Here is an 18,788-nt window from a genome sequence, read left to right as displayed (position 1 = left end):
ACTCCTTTCGACATCTCGCTCCAGGATAGCTTAAAACCTGCACACAAAGCCTCTTTGCGGATCCGTCCACAAGGCCTGTTGTCTATTTACTGCGTATTATCCAATTCCATCCATCCATCCACCCATCACCCATCATCCATCTATCCATCCATCAAGGCGAGCAACCCATCCACCACCACCTCGGAGCCTGACCATTCTCTGCCTCCCGTCATCCTGACTTGTCTCCCCGTCTCGTCTCTTGTCGTCTACTCCGCTTCCATCCCTTCATTTAGGGGTTGCGGAATTCCGCCTGGCCTGGTCGAACATTCGACTGTGTGTTCCCGCGAGTCACTTGCGAGCGTTGATAAAGTCAGCAGTGGCCAGGAGTTTCCCCGGCTACATTCCAGAGCTTCGTGTTGAAGTTCCGACTTTTTTTTCCAGCTCCGACGCAGCTTCCTCGAGATCCGCCCGCCAGTCCCTGCCTTCATACTCGAGGGAGGGGGGGAAACACCTTGGCACCCATCCGCGCCTTGTCCTCAGGGTTGTGGTCCCATCAGACTTTGATCCTCCAACGGTCCTCCCTCGGTGCCTGCTGGCCCTGCTTCCCGCAAAGCAAGAAAAAGAAGACAGCAGCGTGACCGGCAGAATCGAGCACCACCTGCTTACTACGACACCTGACCCACCATGGCCATGGAGACTTCTTCAAGCTTTACAGCTCGGAGACAGGCCACGCAGGCTTTGCCGCCTTTCCATCTGCCGTCGTCAACCCAAGATGTACCCAGTATGAGTAGACACCTTCATCAATACCCTTTTAATTATCACAACCAGCCTCTTCAATCACCGTCTACGTGGCAAGCTCCGGCAATGATCACGCCGTCGGCTCCGCCATCCTCCTCTTCCGTCGCCTCAAATACCCAACACTCTCCCAATACCGCCAGCTCTGGTCTAACATCGCCGTCAGGGGTACCAGGTGAAGGGTTAAGCCCGCTGTCTTCCGGCGTCAACACCGCGAGCTCGCAAAGTTCCTACTACCCGGCGGGCGTTCAAGGGTCATGGCCGACTCCCTCCAATTCGTACCAGCTCAGCTCCGGGAACCCGCAATCCCTCGGCCAACCGCCACAGTACGCTCCTCGGGGAAGCACCTATGAGCAGCAGTCTCCAATGTCCTATTCTCGCACTTCGCAGTCTCCAGCGACGGGGGGCGAAGGTCTTCCTGCGCCGCCCTACGGACAGCATCAGTCCTTCCAGTCGGGCTACTCTGCAGGAGGAACGGGCTCTACTCCAGTTAGTTTGCCTTCCCAGGGCCCCCCAACGCCCCAGGCTGGGATCCTCGGATCCCAAGCCTCAGTCTCGACGCAGCCATCCACGCCCGGCGGTGTTCCTTCACACGTTGACACGTATACGCAGTCCCGACCACCAGCGACCCCCGGCTACTACTCGACGTCTTCCGCTCCTCAGCAATCGCCGTTCCCCAGCTTTCAGCACACGTCGCCCACAGCCCATTCCCCGACGACTTCAGGCGGTCCCGGAAGGGGTCTTGCTTCTCTTCAACACCCTTCCGCCATGGCCCCCCCTGGTTCCTACCGCTACTCGACATACCACGTACCGTCGATGGGAGGGCCGATCATGTCGAACCTCACATCACCCGGCCATTCAATGTCACTTGTTTCTGGCATGGGCGTTCCCGGGGGGTACGGAGCGCATCACCTCGGAGCCTCGATGTACGGCCATGGCGGACAGCCGAATTCTCAAGCAGAGCGACCTTTCAAGTGCGATCAGTGCCCTCAATCTTTCAACCGAAACCACGACTTGAAGAGACACAAGCGTATCCATCTTGCTGTCAAGCCGTTTCCCTGTAACTTCTGCGACAAAAGCTTTTCCCGCAAGGACGCCCTGAAGGTATGTTCTCCGAATGCTTAGTGACAGCGACTACCACAATCGACCCTGAGACAGACGACAGCTAACAACTGCCATAGCGACACCGGCTTGTTAAGGGCTGCGGTAACAAGGACGGGGAAAGCCAAAACGACAACGGCCGCCGCTCTCCGCAGGAACACTCTGACGACGGAACACCACCTCTCAGGCGAGAGTGAGGCGTCCAGCACGGGGTCTCGATTTCATGATGATAATGCTGCAGTCTCGACTGAATGGTGGATCGAACGTTGCCACCGCGGAGCTACTGAGCGAACCCATCGCACGTGTGCTGCAACCTCTGAGCCTGCGACCACCACACTAGTAAGCAGAGACGCATCACGACGGAGCTACGAGAACAGCCACACTTTGTGGGGTAGATGGCCCGGAGAAACACAGGAGCGAGGCATGTTGGGCGTTATCAAAAAAAGTGACCGACTCGAACCCGCCCTCTAATTTCCCGCTCTTTACGTTTTGATCGCGGACCTCGTCATCGTCTTTCATTTTCTCCGTGCGTTTGGCCACACACGACTAGCCAGGAATTGTTACTTTACCGATACCACGGCACACTAATGGGTAAGGGACTATCAGGGTCATAGAGGGCGAGTCACCTGGCACTGTTTTCACCTTTTTTTTTTTCGCCACGCAAAGTTTCCTATCATCACGATTTGCTTTCCCGGGGAACTTGTTTGCACCAAAGATTACGAGGGCTGGTATGGGACAGACGCGCTGGCATTCATGGCGAAAGGAATATAGCGTAGACCTTTGTCTACGACTGGCATGAGGACTGGTTTCATGGTTTTACCATGTCCAATATTCGGAGAAAAGAGGGGAGTTATTGCCATGGTTTGGGACGGATCACGATGGGCATTAGGGTCTCATACGACAACGGGGGTAAAGATCTAGTCACGGATCAGACAGAAATTGGAAGGACACATTGGACAGGTTAGGTTGGAGTTGTGGGACAAATGAATCCCTCAAGGTAGGGTGGAGTTGGGTTCACGGGACTGTTTTGTGAGATACCAAAGATTATTAAGGGTCAAAGGGGCCCCCTCATGTACTATTACGCTGTGCACGCGCTCCGAGATTTGAAAATGCAAAGATGATCCAGCTCGCTGTTCGCATATCTGTCGACACATGCCCAAATTGGAAAGGTTCTCTGGTCATTTTACCGTGACGCAACAGCGGGGGCTCCGGGAGACGATGAGGGCAGCCCCGAACCGGGGACTGGCTGGCATGTGAAGAAGACCAGAAACATTGCCCGGCCTAGCTCGGCCATCTTTGTCCTCGTTCCCCCCTTTCTCTCCGGGCTAGACGCCGGCGACGAAAGCACCCTCGGGCGGCGCGTTCGAGACTCTACTATGGGGGCGGCAGAGAAACGAGAGAGAGAGAGAGAGAGGCGAAAGTATACGAGACTTGTCGACCCCCCCAACCTTTTCCATACCCAACACAGATGGTCTCAAACTCTCATTCAAGACTCTCGCGGAGGCATTGCGTATCCCCACCCCCTTCCCCTTGAGATCGTGAATATACACATTTAGGTGAGATGTCCGAGAGTGGTACGAGCCCTGGGGTCTAGGGCCTTTCAAGCGTATTACAGGGGTGGGGAGAGACTAAGGTGAGATGGCGGCATGGACGGACGAGATCGAGGGCTGAGAAAGGGGGGGACGTGCTCACGCTTGGTTGGGGGAGGGCTAGTGTGAATGGGTGAATGACCGGGAGAAGAGATGGGATGACAGATGGATACCTAGGCACCATGCTCGAAACATCGGATGGCATGAGGAAAGAGAGTGCGCAACAAACACCATGGAACCTGGGTAGGTAGGTTCCCCCGTTATCTATCTACTTATCTTTTGTTTTTCCCGCCTCACAGAAGGCGGGGAGGCCCAAGATGAGGGATGGGTCCGACGGAGAAGAAAAAGAAAAAGAAAAAAGTCCCGACAGGAAACCCGGTTCGTTGCTCGGGTGCGTGTCCGAACAAGTGACGTCGGCCCTTTTGGTCTCCTTCTCTGTTGGGGGTTTGCCTTCATCCGGCAGGATGCGCCCGAATCGAAGCGCAAATCGGAGCTGGAGGGTTAGTCTCTACGCTTTCCGTGTCATGTCAGTTGTAGGCGGCCTTCTCGCCCCGGGGTACCAGCAAAGCTTATCGTGACAATATTCCCCGAGCGGTGGGGCAGAGGCAGTCTAGTTCGTCGCCGAGAGTCCGAGCTGACCTCAGCGTCCTGGCGAGGGTTTCGGTCCAACTTGGAATAGTGCTTGCGACGTTCACAACGCAGGTATATGAGAGAATGGGAGAATGGGAGACAGAAACGTGCCAAAAGACTATTTTGCTCCCTTGCATATATGCTACGTTGGGGACCTCGGGACGAGTCGGCCTCGCTCGTTGTGCAGGTAAAGACGCAATATCGAACACGGTACCTGGGTCCCGTTCAGAGCCAGGCGTCGGATTTAGTCCTGTCATTGAACATGCCCAAAATTCCCGATCCAGGGAACAAAGCCCCGCTGGGCGGGGAGGGGAGTGGGCAGGTGAAAGCAAGCCGGCTGCAGAGGTGAAGCGAGTAAGCTGGCAAGAAGTCGGCCGGAACTTTCTAGCCCCCCCTTTCCACCATCTCCCCTCGTGTTCAGCAGCATCACTAGTGGGCGAGCTATGCCACCTCCATGCGAGCACGCGGGCTTGACGAACCGGTCGTCCAGCCGCAGTCAGGTAACACGCCCGGGAGGGGGGCTCTGGAATTAATGGGCAGCTCTGATGAGGCCCTGTATCAACTCTGCCGTATGGGGAATGGCTTCCTCGGCGCATTGGAAAGTCTCCCCCCCCCCCCGCGCGACGAAAGTGTTGGGTGAGGGGCGACAAGGCCATTCTCCGTGACAACCCACATTGACGTCGTGATCGTGCTTGACGCCATCGCCGGAGGGATGGCTCAGAAAAGCGAGTATATTCTGACAGGCCCGGCGCACAATGTCACACATCGGTGTCTGGTCTTGGCAAAGTTGATCTGGGCGGCTTGTTTGCTCCCGCTTTCTAGAGGTTCTCGTTTGTGCATCGCGAGAGGGTCCAATGCTCGTCTTCCGAACCTCCCCCCCCCCCCCCCCCCCCTTCCCACACAGAGGCCACTTGGGCGTGGCGGACGTTTGGGCGGACACCCTTCGTGCGCCTTCTCTTTCGGACTCTGGCTCAACGTGGGAGGAGAGACGCCTTGTTAACCGCGGCCAAGGCGAAAAGGTCCAGCAGACTGGTCGCGAGACCAGGGCGTTGACAAGCCCCTCGGAGACGAAAAAGCCTGCCGCGCCACGCAAATGCTGTCTGTCTGGCCACTCGGTAAATAAACCATCGCTCATCCTGGTTCGAGTCTAGCAGTTTCCCCTCAAGGTGGAAGAGGCTGAACTTCCGGATGCAGGATTGGGGATCCCCATAACAATCAAACGCCCACCGTCCTGTCGACCTGGGTGTCCTCGCCACGTTTGTGTCTTCTGCGTTCGATCGACCCATGATATCATCCAAGACAAGCTCCTTCAAAAAAGAGTCGGCGTACAGGTTGATGGGATTGGCCGGCTCCTTTCCAAATCTTGTGACGGCTTCAGCCTGTTTTTCTCCGGTGTGTGTCTGTCGTCTTCAACTTGCCAAATTATATGCGAGAGTTCTGCCACTGCAAAGTTCTTCGACAGAGCTTGTATTTGCAGCTTTTCATCTTGGTGTTATGCCGAACGGCCGGTTCCGCTGAGCCGAAATCCGCCCTTGGGACCGGGTACCAGCGGTTTTGAATCCTCCCAAAGCTGGCAGCAGCTCCATGTCCTGATACTATCCACGCTGCACTGACTTAATCTCACCGCCTGCATCACGTCCGGTGAAGTATTCGTCGTGGAGGCAGGTATCGCGTCGAGGGTGCCTGTACCAATCACTATGTGCCATTTTATCAGGAGGCCAGAAGCCGTTGCACTTTTAACGGCCCCCTCTTCTGCCTAGCCGACGTCTCCGACGTGGTACAATTACTCCGCTCATGGGCGTGTATACGGATAGCCTCCTTTCGGCGAAGATACCCCTGCTGATGGACTTTGGCCGATTCGTGGAAAGAAATGGCACTCACTGCAGCACTGCCATCTGTGTTACGTGACACCCAGCACATTGACCCTCCGCTCCCCGTTGGCTGTCAAGTTGGCCCAAGCTGTTGATGCACGCCAATCATACGTCGGGCATGCTGTGACATGGGCGAAATCGGGAGCTTTGGAACGTATGAAAATCAACCACCAGCCTTCTTCGCGTGGCTATTCACGACAGTATATTAAAGAGCATGGAACCGCCATGCTTTGCACATGCAGCCGAGGAAGAAAGTCCATAAGGTTCGAGCCAAGTGCCATGCGAACTCCGCGACGGCTTTGATGAGTCGGCAAACCCCTCTTGGTTCGAGCAGTTCGAGGCTTGTATTAGTCGAGATCACGGAGTGACCCCCGCAGTAGATCGGCTGTCGCCGAGGCTGCGACGGCTCCCATTGAACGTCAACTTAGTAGTTCAACACAGCATTTATCGGGCTAACGATGAGCAGCCACTCTGCGGAGCAAGGGCATCCGTTGCAAGTCGTTAAAATAGGCTCGGCAACTTGCGTTGTCCACTCCTTAATCCCGGCTCCGCGATTTGGGTTGGGTGCAGATAGGGTCCCACCTTTGACTAAATCTGTGGCCTCAACCGTGGATATGCTGCGGGCTGGTGCAGATCGGTCTCCATGTCTGATGGAGACAAATATCCGCGACCAAAGTGATTTGTGACCGAGTGGGAACCATCCGGTGCCGACGTGACGTGGACGGGGGTGGCGAATATGGATAGAGCGGCAGTCATGCATCTTGCGGAAGGCTGCAGAACACTGTGAGACGATGGTTTTTCCGACCCAAAAGACATCAAACGCTTTTTACCGCAGTCGGGCTGGTGAATACCCAAGGATAACCGGGAAGGGCTGTCCAGAAGGCACTAAATCGCCAGCGGTTGCATTCGTTCGGATCGGTGATCGCCGGGCACCCCTGCAACATGGGGTTCCGCAGTCGTGCGTGGTGACGATGCCGATTGTGTGAAAGATGCATTCCGATTCCATCACGGTCCAGGGGAGAACCCCGCTCTTCCTGTGTGCCAGTTATAGCGTGAGCGAGGTTTTACCAAGCATCCTGCTCAGGGGATAACTTGGATGCTTCGTCTCTCTATGGTTACCCAGCAGAAAGCTGTCGTTCGTTTTGACCAGAGTCCGCATCTTTGTGCATTACTTGATGTGGAGACCGGACACGACGGACACCGTATCATCACCCGTCGCGCCGCATCCTGTCGAGGTAGTTGTTAGTCCAGAAAGGCGTTGATAAACTGAGTTGGTCATCGACTCGTTTGGTAAGGCGAAACAGCAAATCACTGTCTAAGCGTCTTTTCTGGTATTCCGAGTGGGGCTGTCTTACCTTTTTTTCCTTCTCCCTTTTTCTTTTTTCTAATGCTGTCTTCTTCTCGCAGCAAAGATCGGTACGTTTTCTAGGATGCTGTTGTTGCAGGTTATTCCAGTGTAACAGTGCTTGAGCTAATGAGTCGTGGGTGCACCCGGTTTGGCGACTTAAGCTTCATCACACCCTCTCCACCATACGAAGGTTCAAAGTCCGAATACCTACTAAAAGGATGGCGTTTAGGTGCCGATTAGAAAGGTTGCAAGGGTTCTGACTCGTCGTCTGTCGTACACGTGCCAGCATTGACGACGCAACGTTCTTGACTGAGCAACCGTGAGACGACTTTGCTGCGGAATGCCGACACGGAGGTGGCTTGACACCTATCGTACCTTCGACAGTGCTTACTCTACATGTAGTTTCTATATTATGACTCTGGCGAAACTTCAACCGCTTGGGCGGTTCATAAGCCCGGCTGCCCATAGAGATAGTCAGGAAAGCAAGTTAGGGACAGGGACACCTAAGAAGCAAACTGGTAACTCTAAGTCATTGCATGGTTGGAGAAAGTCAGTGTTAGCATAAGTACACTTTCTATTCTCAGTGGTCCGTGCAAACATGGCCCCTGTTTGATTTCCCTAGTAGTCGTAGGCGTGCAATGCTTTCCTTGATGCTTAGTAGGTAGTCGCACGGGATAGATCCGACTGCCCGAGCAAGATGCGATGGTGCTTGCAATAAAACGTCACCATGAGGTACAATAAGATTGTGGGATTTCAGCCGAACAGATCCCGAGACCATTGGACTAGTCCCTCGGAGATCGGAAACCGCGCGTTGTGCAAGGAATGGGGCATGAGGAAGAAAGTTGTCAGTCAACAAGGCGTGCTTGGCGGCCCAGCCATTATCTATGTACCTTGTGAGGGAGAGATGGGGAAACATGATTGCGATTGGCTGTCTTGGGATATAGAGGGTTGCGGGGTCGATCCCTTTATGAGGCGGCAGGACAGAAGAGAATAGGTAGGCTGGGCCAAGGTGACATCGGACGAGCATTTGAAAGGGCGGATAGACTTTGGGCTTATTAGCGGTGCATGAGACCTCAAGATGTGCTTATTTCTTTTGCTGGCAAGGTAGCTGCGGTAGGCGTTTCGAACGATAGCAGTAAGGTCGACTTTCGCATCAGTTCCAGGTGTGCCAAGCCAACCAAGCATTGCAGGATCCGGCGACAGAATTCCAACAATGGCCACAGTCCCATGCTCGTGGTTGGCAGGGGTTCGGGATTGGATGTCAGACACGGGGTCGATCCGGCCATCTGCCGACCCTTTCCAGTGCAAGTCCATGTCTGTATCGTCGCCTCTTGGAGCATCTATTTGAGATGCTCTGGATGTAGGGCGGCTGAAAACTGGTATTATTAGTAACATCGTGCCATTGGATAGGGTGGCGGGTAAGCCTTGAGTATGAGGCGACAACGTTCAGTCCAACGAATATAATTTATCTCGTCTGTTTATTCGTTCAAAGGCCGACAATGTCGAAAACGCGGGAAAATGGTACAGAATAGGAAAGCGGCTGATGTCGGACTGTAACAAGGTGAGCAGTTTGTTTTAAAATTAAGTCACTCGAGCAGGAAATTGTTAGTGGAAGAGGTGACGGTACTTCCTGCACTTCCTGCCCTTCCTGCCTTTCCTGCGCCGTCGAAGCTAAGAATGATAGAGGACCAATGAGAAGCGGTGAGAGATAGGAAAGACCCATTTACCATCCACCCTTGGCGTTGTCGCATACCTACTCCACCAGTGCGCACGTTTCTGAGGGAGCGCCCTTGCCACAGTAGCAGCACAACCGTATGTCCTTATCAGCTTGATGCATGGTCCACGGCACTCGCCTGCTAACAACGTCAGCACGGACAACAAAAAGTCACTGCCCGGCTGAGGCATCTTGGTAGAAGCCAAGTCACTTGCTATTAATGCGGAAAACTTGCTCTCGTTTCGCCGCCCTGTTATCTTCGCAACCCAATCCGTAACGCCCTCCTTGCTCGAAGCGTCTGAAGATCTCACGCAACCCCTCTCACTCCCAATCTATAACACTGACCTCGTCGCCTTGTCCTCTACATCTTGGCGTTTTTTTCCATCTGAAGAACTCTCTCTCTCTCTCACGCCCCCTCCTCCTTACCCTCAATCCGAAGTGATAACGATCTTGACGACCGGGACTGGAGCCTGGTTTGTCCGTTGATTCTCGGACCGGTACTCCCTTGATCTACGAATACATTCCATCCTCTTCCCTTACTGCCGAGCCGCCAGCGTCGACCGCTTCACCCACGACACCGCCGCGATGGACAGCTTTCTAATGGCCAGGCATGGGGACGAGGCCCACGGCGCAGCGACCGCCGCCGACGCTATGCCGGGAATGGACATGGGATCCGGCTCGATGAACAGCAGCAGCAGCAGCAGCGGCGGCAGCATGAGCATGATGATGATGAGCATCTTCCAGAACAGCATCAAGACTCCTCTGTACACCGAGGCGTGGACCCCGAACAGCGTCGGCACCTACGCCGCAACCTGCATCTTCCTCATCTTTCTCGCCGTCTGCATGCGCGGCATGGTGGCGCTCAAGTCCATCCAGGAGAAGCGATGGCTTGACAAGGACTTCAAGCGTCGCTACATCAGCGTCAACGGAAAGATGGGTATGGCCGGTCAAATTTCGTCGGAGAGCATGGCGAAACAGATGGTGCTCTCGGAGAACGGCGTCGAGGAGAACGTCACTGTCGTCCAGAAGCAGCACGGGATATGGAGGCCGTGGAGGTTTTCGGTCGATCCCATCCGTGCCCTAATTGACACCGCTATTGCTGGGGTCGGATATTTACTGTACGTGGCCCCGTTGTTCTCCCCGTGCATCATCAAACTGACAATGGCCTTAGCATGTTGGCTGTCATGACCATGAACGTTGGTTACCTGCTCTCGGTTTTGGCCGGCGTCTTCCTGGGCAGTCTCGCTCTCGGTCGCTTTGCTACTTTGGGTGAGCACTAGAGGCTATCAGACGTTTGGCTAGGGAGAGAACGTCGAAGACTCGGTTAACTTGCTCCTACTGCGTTAATACGAAACCCTGCGGGTATATCGGTAGTTTTGTGGTAGCCGAGGAGACGGGAATGAAGAAACGCGATCACGAGAATGCAAAAGCGAGGAAGTCAGTTCAAGCCTTTGATATACCTACTATTTACTTTTTATTCTCTGTAGGCCTTTTTTCCCCCGGGGGAGGGGGACCTCAGTTAAGAAGGATTCTACCATATTTCTATTGGATTGTGTATTATTCTCGCGATCCTGCACACTCCCTACCCCAGCGGACAGCCGCCGAGCCAAAAGCTGTGATGATAAAAAAAGCCGTCGTGAGGTCTGATGCCCCCCAATCATGAGTTCCTCGTGCTGTGCCTAGTGCCCTTGACTTCTGTGGTAGTGATATTAGTATAAGTACATGGGTTCTTCCGGTACCGCCACCTGGTCCGTGCAGAAACCTTCTCAAAACCCCTCAACCCGCTCCTTCGGTTCCCCCCTCTCAGGGTTGTAAGACGTGCCAAGGCCAAGCATTCATTGGTGTCTCCCCATACTATTCACATCCAGGTTCCTCATGCATCACCACATGGGTCATTGCTGAACCGTATCGTGTCTGGGCTGCCTATCAAACATTTGGCTTGTCGGGGGGCCGCTCAACATAATGGCCACAGCTCAACCCACACTGCAAGACACACCACCAATAATGGTGGGGTAACGATATGAACGGTTTGGACAAGAACCTTACCCCTTCCTTGGGCACACGTGCTTACCTAATGTCTTGCTGTCTTGCGAGTACGGACACGTAGCAACCGTCCATGAACAGGCATCCTCCCTACGAGACCCCGACAACTCTAAGTCGCCTTCCTCGATGAAAAGAAATGAAAAGAAAAGGTCGTCCATACACGGAGATACTCATCGCACCGTTAGTCCTTCCCGAGGGCCGTATTCTAGGAAGTTTGCCTCGGTTCGTTTCATCTGAGCTGCTCTTTCCGTGGGTTGTTCAGGCTTCGTGGCTCCGATGCTCTTACCCGTTTAGTTTGTTTCGTTTATCCGTTTACCAGAAAACGAAGCCAGGCGGCAAGTTCCATGTGAGAAGACGGAAGGATGCCGGTGCTACAGCTAGAGCGTCTCCCTTTGCGCCGTCTGCTTTTGCGTTGCAGCCATGAACAGCTGGCAAGCAAGCCTCTTTGTCGTTGCGCAACTGTCGAGATAACCCACATCAGTGCCAGGGATCGACGATCCTCTGCCGCTTCGTCCCAGCCAGGCCGAGGTTTGATGAAGTAGCGACAACAGGCGGCGAAGCTATGGTGGCTGTATCAGCCCTTCATCTTACATTGTATCTTTACTGTCTTTCCGACCCCGACACTCGTCAACTGGCAAAGAGTATACCCAACTCCGGGCAACCTCCCACAGACACCTACCACCTCTGATTTGCATTGTTAGTGCAACATTAACGTAGGCCCCAATTTTGCCCCTTTTTAGGGGAAAAGGGCCTAATTGGGGTAACAAGCCCTTAACACCACCCCGCCTACGAATCAAAACAATGAAATCGCCATTTACCTCAATTCGCCTCAGAGCAATAGAGACTCTCCTGGAGGTTCTATCTATTGCTCTAGGAAGCTTAAGAGCGACTCCTTGCTCTTCTTTCTAGATTGCGATTTAATCTAGCCCTCTTTAACAACTCCAACTTCCTCTCTCCGGCCTGCTCAATCCCTCCAACCGGCCAAATCAATCAATCAGACTCAGCTAAGCCAGCCTCCCGACCAGCCCGACCAGCGAATCGATAGCTAGTAAGCTAGCTGCTTGAGCAAGAACAAGAAATAGAGAGGAGAAAGGCCTCTAAAGACTAGAGTAATCAGCCTAAAGGCTAGACTTCTCTTCTATACACCTATATTACTAGTCTAAGGCGCTCTCGCCTAGGCCACCTGCGTACCCACACGAACTAGAACACCCTTCTTCTCCCTCTCTATTATCCACCCTCTAGTAGATACTCTTTGGTCAGCTGTTTAGACTAGTGGGATATAGAAGATAGACTGTTTAGGGCGCCTTGTGCTACAAGTTTGGACCTGACGGGCGGTTAAATATTATCATCATCATCATCATATACCCAACTCCGGGCACTGTGTGTTACAAAGTCACCGTCTCCGGGCCTCAGTCTCTGGTGGACCCTGGTCAACATCCGTCTGATTGGGAACCGGAATTGCGACGAGGTAAAGTTGCCAAATGCCCGAAGAGACAGGGGACCCGGCGCAATGTCCGATGCCAGAGACAACGAGCACAAAGACAACGTCTTGCGTATTGCTTTCCATAACTACATCTGAAGACGGAGCACACGACACTTAAACTTCTACGGGCTCCGGAATTTACAAAGACACTCCCAGTCCTGCTCGCTCTTGGTGGCTGGGCCATTGGGCATAAGAATCCACACATTGAGAATGGAAGAGACCATTGTGACGGCTGATGAACGATGCTCATCTAGAGGAACGACGCAGGCATTCGCTCCGGGTATCCAAGCGAGACGTCCATTTAATGAAGCCTAAACAAACACTTGTATCGAATCCATCTTCTCAATGCTGTTGACCCGACCATGGCTTCTCATCGCGGCTTTCAACGGCGCGAATCCCATCAATGTCCGCCAGGCCCAAACAGGCAACGAGCTGTCCCTGCATCATGTCCGAATCCAGAAAGTACCTCACCCCCTCCTGAAAAAAACCTCCACCATCGCCACCAGCAGCGTCAGGTCTTCGGAAATGGAAACAGCTAAGAAACGACCGAGACCCCGCGACTGATTACCAATCCGCCAGGTACACGGGACGAAAGCGAAATCATGCATGTGACTATGATGCAGAGCATCATTCCTCACGGTCTCTGGCTCCCAAGACGAATGCTGTCGTTTAACCATGATCTGACTTTCCGCAGATGCAAGACCGCCCACGACGAACTGTTCAATGTGTTTCTGCTTTACTACTTGATGGGCTGGCCACTACCACCTTTCCCCGCCAAACCCCGCCCTGCGGACGAGCGCACTACATCTAGCGAGGCAGGCAGGGTACGGAGCACACTGACTGGCAATGAACAGGCACGCCGGCTGGCGGGGCAGGACTCCCGAAAGGGCTACCGTCCACCTGTCCACCTCCAGCGGTTAGACTGAGCAAAGGCAGGCCACATACTCGCCGAATCACAACCCAGCAGACGGCCAAAAACAGCATTCAAGTCGTTCACCCATCCATCCATCATATCCTTGCAATCCGATCTCCGGTATCTCGGGAGTCTGCGACACGGGGAGAAGGGGGGGGGGGGAAAGCGAAGATCTCAATGTCGGGCCAGAACAGCCGCTATCGAACCCATCCTTTCCCCCTCCACGCATCACACACTCGGATGCCGCAAATTCACGTGGGGCCGCAGCTTAGCTCAATGGAATGACGGGCGAGGACGACACCGCCCACCGCCCGACCGAAGCTCGAATCCAATTGGGATAACCCAAGGAAGAAGAACAGAAACAAAAGACGGGAGAAAAGAAAAGAAAAGAATAGTCCAAAGGGTGAGAAAAGCAGGTTGGTCTTGATATGCGGCCGCCAGATTAGGTCAAAAGAAACGCGCCTTTGCGCAGCCACATACACATGTGGGATTAGCCATCACGAACTCTGACAAAGAGACAACCTTGATAAAAGGGGAGGGTGGAAGGAAAGGGAACAGGGGAGGAAGGGGATAAGCGAGGGCTGGCGGACGGGAGGCGGAAAGGAGGGGGGGTCGACGGCGGCGGCGGACTACTGACGAAGTGTCTCGAATTCTCCTTTAAAGTTCAGCCACTTGTCATGTCACCGCTGCGGAATGCGTGTCCACGGCCGGGTGGCGGACGCCGGAGAGAGAGCGCGCGGGCAGGAGGGCAGCACGGGGCAGAGACTGACGCGATTCTGTCCGCAAACGGACATGGGGGAGACGGAAGATGCGCCTACGGGCAGGCGAAAGGGGGGACATGTGTCTAAAGCCGGATCCTCCGAACTCGTGAGGCATCAGTGCAAAATCTGAAAAAGGAGATATAAAATATTTTTTTTAAGATATAAAACCCCCCGACGAGGATGGGGGGCTCACAGGTATCGCTGGAGGGTCCAAGCTTACAGTGTAGGAAGCGTCGAAAGATTAGCATTTGTCAGGCCCTGACTGGTCTAGTTGTAGTACGATGTAGTAGTAGTAGAGGTAGTATAGTAGCAGCAGCGGTGATGGTGGCGGTAGAAGTAGAAAAAGACGTTGAGAAACCGATAAAAAATGTAGGCGCGCGCGCGGGGATATACTATCATACAAAGTTGGCTCTCTTGCATCTCCTTCCTCTTCCCCATACAGCCGCTTCCCCGACGTTTCTCCTGATAGCCCCTTGCTGCCAAACCGAGCTGGGTTCGGACTGCTGAGGGTGGGCGCATTTGGCGTTCAACATGAGCGTGTAAACATGGGACTTTTGTAGGTTTTTTTTTGTTGATTTGTCCAGGGCCGAGAAGGGGGGTGTCGAGCCAAGTCCCTACGAGTTAGGGGGAGTAAAATTCGCGCGTGTCTGGTCCTCATTGATCCCCGAATTGAGACAAATCGTCAAAGTCCATTCCGGGAGGGGCGAGGGAGAAAAAAAAAAGAAGAAGCCGTGCCTGCCCAGCCGTGAGATATCATGCTCTCATGCTGAATGAAAACCACCTTTCCCATGCCGGAATCCCCCTTCCCCCTCCAGCCCTTTCCTCAGGGCAGACTTCTCGAACATCGCAACCTCCGCCGCCCAAGGGAGAGAGAGAAAGAGAGAAAATGAAAAAGAAAGGGAAAGGGGGTTGGCCCACGGTGCCACACAAGCTCGAATCCACACAAGCCTCGCATGGAGTCAGCTCTTCAACCAACTCCACAGCAAAAGGCCGGGTTCAACGAGGTTGTCTCTTTCGACATGTCACCCCGGCCCTGTCTTTTCAGATGCATACACCAATATTACTCCGTCCCTCGTAACGCACCCCAGTATGACCCTCATTGCGCATCATTGGAACTTGCTCCGCGATAAGCAAGGCATACAGAGCCTTGCGTCCTCAGAAACCAAGGCAGCGTGGTCGAGTTGCACGAAGTCTGCGGCATCCGAATTGGCAGCAAGTAGAATTCGGAATCAAGGGAATTAAAGAAAAAAACGTAGTGGGACGAGGTGCAGTAAAGTGGCCACATCGATTTATAACGCCAAACAGCCAGAACCTCGACGTAGGACGAAGAAACACGAGGACCAACGGCCAAGGTTTGGGAGATGCAGAATGTGTCTGGTATCAGCGAGAAATGCACAAGTCAAGAGATAACCTGGTTATCATGACTGATGCGAGGTGTGCTGGGGGAGACCAGACTGCGGCGGCATGGCGTAGCCGCCGCCCCGTTGTTGTTGCTGCACGTAGCTCTGGTATGCGAGCGCCTGCGAAGGATCCATGCCGACGTTGGGCATGTAGTTGGGAGGCATGTGGGGGTTTTGCGGCATGCCCTGGCGGCCGGCCTGAGGAGGTAGGTGTTGTTGGGGAGGCTCCTCGGGGGAGTCGACCTGGTTCGAGTCGTCGACGCCGTTCTCACCACCCTGAGAGGGCTCGGGGGCGTTCAGGCAGGCCTGCATCAAAGGTTAGCGTGGTGTCTCTTAACGAGTAGTCGCGCTGAGAGCAACGTGGACGTACTTGAATCAAGTTCTTGCCCTCAGCCTTGGTCACAAGCGGTTGCAGCTTGGGCGTCGTAAATGTGTAGACAAGACCCGTCTCGGAAACGACGAGGAGCAGGACCTGGGTGCCAGTGAGGACGGAAAGCTCGTAGGCCTATAGCAAATCGGGGTCAGCAACTGATGAGCAGAAAGCGCCATGTATGTGATCGCTCGCGCGCGCGCGCGCGCACGCGAGGATAAGCGATCATAACAGCAGCGAGAGTGCAGGAACGATTGGGCGTGGTGTATGCTCACCTTCTTCATGATTCCAGCCTTACGCTTCGAGAAGGTGATGTGACGACGTGACTTGTCGTTGATGAACTTGATCTCGATCTTGCGACGCTCGCGGCCGCCCTTCTCGTCATCGTCGTCGTCGTCGTCGGCAGTGCTGGGACGCTGGCGCTTGACACCTCTGTTCTCGGGGACGTTGCCGTTGCCGACCTGGGACTCGTCGAGGTCGGTGGGCGAAGTCTGGTCGTGTTGGTCGGTGATGTCGGCCATTGTGGACTTGTTGGACGGTGTCACAAGCGAGGCAGAAAAAGGTAAAAGCGGTGGAGATGCTCTTTTGAGCGTGGTGCCGATTGATCTATACTTGATCAGGGAGGAAGAGGTGCTGCTGTGTGCAGCTTGGGCTCCTGTCGCAGAAAAAGCAGGTCGAAACGGGACGTAGCCTGTATCGAGTCTGGTGCGGAGCGGATGCGATGCGGTGCCTTTTGCGGGAGGTGGAGGTGGAAAAGGTAGGGAAGGTTGAAAGACGGGTAGGTTAGGGTAGTAAAAGGTAAGGTGTAAGGTAGTGGAGGTACTCGGGCGATTGGTGGTGGTGTGTGAATGTCGAAGCGACCTTTTTTCCCCCCCTCTGCCGACCAACGGAAGCGAGGAATTTGCAGGTTTAATTTTTTATTTGCTTTGTTTGACTTTTGGAGCTTCCGTGCCTGAGATGCAATGCACTTCGCACTTGTCGAGGGGTCAGTGGAGGGACGAGATTTGTCCTAAACAGTCGACGGTCGAAAGCGACTATCTTTTGACAGGCGCCGACGTGCTGTCGAAGGAATTGGTCTTGGAAGTAGTGGGTTGAACGCGTGGGTGGTGGTGGTGGTTGTTCACAGCGAAAGCGGGATGGCTCGGCCTGGCGAAACAGGACAGAAAACTGGCTGCAGTGCGAATTAAGAGCCGAGCGGTTGGCGTATTGCTGCAGAGGAGCGTATATTATGGTCGCGGTGGGTGGGTGGGTGGCTAGTCGCACAGAAAAAGGAAAAACGCGATTTGGGTGACTTGGGGGGGAAGGGGTGTGGGGTTTTTTGACCGGAAGAGAAGGAGAAGAGAGAGCAGAGATAGAGGTGTGGTAAGGCAAAGCCGAGCTCCGACGGAGGTTCCCTTTCTCTCTCTCGTCCGGAGATGTAATCGAAGACACGGGGCCAAGGAAGGATATTCTGGCTGCTCCAGAATTAAACCTCAGGCTATTCGAGAGAGCCAAGTAGCAGGTTGGTATGGGTGAACGTTGTTGGTCGTCGTCAAGCGGTTTCCCCTGCTCGAAAACAAGCAACAAGTGTCAGTTGGGGAAAGAGCTCGATTGAGAATAAGGCAAGAGGGAACTGCGGAGTGAATGAAAAGAGGATAGTGAGGTTGTAGCACGGGCTGCGGCCACAACCAGACAGTTTAAGGAAAAACGAAAGGCGGGGTGGGTGGGTGGCGGGCTTGGGCTCTAGGCCTCTCTCTACGCATACCTCACGGTCGCGACGGGGGGGCCTTGAGAAAGCGACAGGGGTGTCAACTGCTAGCCGCGTTGTAGCGTACAGTGCGCGGCACAACGATACCTCGACACCTTTTGGGACCTGGGATGGCAAGGAGAGAGATGGTGGTGCGTGTACGTACCTCGGGTACGTCGCGGTGCATGTATTGCCTTATGTACTCCGTATCCGTACTTTTACCTACCTAGGTAGTGTAGGATGTTTGTGTCGTGGTGGGTGGGTGGATGGTTGGATGGACGGGCCAAGTGTAGAAGAGTATCCTCCGTTCAACACCTTTGTTTCGCAGATTCCTCTCGCTCATCGACCCGCTCCGTGCTCCGTGCACGCATTGCGAGTTCTCGGCTATGCAGAGAAACATCATGTAGAATAGACGCTGAGAAGCAAAAGGAGAAAAAAAAGATGAGATGGAAGGAGGGGGATGGAGTGCGCGTTTGCGAACGTTTGGGCGAGAACCGAAAAGTCAACGGGCGATGGAGAAGCAGATCAGGGGGGGCGAAATCTAAGGTGTGTCAAGGGACAATCGACAACACTCCAGGCGCAGGCACAGGGAGCGAGAGCCAGAACGCGAAGGAAAGAGCGACCCGAAGGGACGAAAGACAGGCAGGCAAAAGGCAAGAAAGAGCCACAACCAGCCCTGACCATGCGTCGACATGATTGGCCGAGGCGCCATGCATCGTGTCGAAAGAGGAGAGTGGGGCCTCTGGAGGTGACCTTCCTTCTCTCAACACACACACTGACTTGTCGTCGTCTCCGCCGCCACGGAAGGAGGCCATTCTACAGCCATTGACATGGCGGCACGGCTTATCTTCTCTTCCCCCTTTTTAATTTTTCATTTTCAATTGCCTTGGACATATCAGCGCGATCAAGCACCATCTGAGGGAGGGGGTAGGGTGATAAACACAATAACGAGCTGCATCGTCCTGTTCCTCCTTCCTCTCGAGGGCCCCGTAGATAACCTAGGAACAAGAGATGAGCGAGATACTAGCCTGCATCCACCTGCAGCCTGGCTGCAAAGGTTTTCTT

General features: G+C 54.2%; 4 protein-coding genes across 4 annotated transcripts; 3 read left to right on the top strand and 1 right to left on the bottom strand.

The window, feature by feature from the left end:
- Window positions 1–663: 663 nt before the first annotated feature.
- On the top strand, window positions 664–2,072 carry GLRG_02556 (uncharacterized protein; the record flags this gene model as incomplete). The annotated part of the gene is made up of 2 exons (XM_008092565.1): window positions 664–1,878; window positions 1,956–2,072. 2 exons carry the CDS (start codon window positions 664–666, stop codon window positions 2,070–2,072), a joined length of 1,332 nt encoding a protein of 443 aa, XP_008090756.1.
- Window positions 2,073–9,612: 7,540 nt separating this feature from the next.
- GLRG_02555 (ctr copper transporter) lies at window positions 9,613–10,307 on the top strand (the record flags this gene model as incomplete). The annotated part of the gene is made up of 2 exons (XM_008092564.1): window positions 9,613–10,145; window positions 10,199–10,307. The coding sequence occupies 2 exons, from the start codon at window positions 9,613–9,615 to the stop codon at window positions 10,305–10,307; spliced, it is 642 nt and encodes a 213-aa protein (XP_008090755.1).
- Window positions 10,308–14,990: 4,683 nt separating this feature from the next.
- GLRG_02554 (uncharacterized protein) lies at window positions 14,991–15,305 on the top strand (the record flags this gene model as incomplete). The annotated part of the gene is made up of 1 exon (XM_008092563.1): window positions 14,991–15,305. The coding sequence occupies one exon, from the start codon at window positions 14,991–14,993 to the stop codon at window positions 15,303–15,305; it is 315 nt and encodes a 104-aa protein (XP_008090754.1).
- Window positions 15,306–15,645: 340 nt separating this feature from the next.
- Window positions 15,646–16,518, bottom strand: GLRG_02553 (SRF-type transcription factor; the record flags this gene model as incomplete). Its single annotated transcript, XM_008092562.1, has 3 exons — window positions 15,646–15,933; window positions 15,998–16,132; window positions 16,273–16,518. 3 exons carry the CDS (start codon window positions 16,516–16,518, stop codon window positions 15,646–15,648), a joined length of 669 nt encoding a protein of 222 aa, XP_008090753.1.
- Window positions 16,519–18,788: the final 2,270 nt, after the last annotated feature.

The sequence above is a fragment of the Colletotrichum graminicola genome (genome assembly GCF_000149035.1).
Source record: "Colletotrichum graminicola M1.001 genomic scaffold supercont1.5, whole genome shotgun sequence".
NCBI classification, from domain to species: Eukaryota; Fungi; Ascomycota; class Sordariomycetes; order Glomerellales; family Glomerellaceae; genus Colletotrichum; species Colletotrichum graminicola.
The sequence above is the reverse complement of the archived record's forward strand: the minus strand, read 5'-3'. Positions and strand labels throughout refer to the sequence as shown.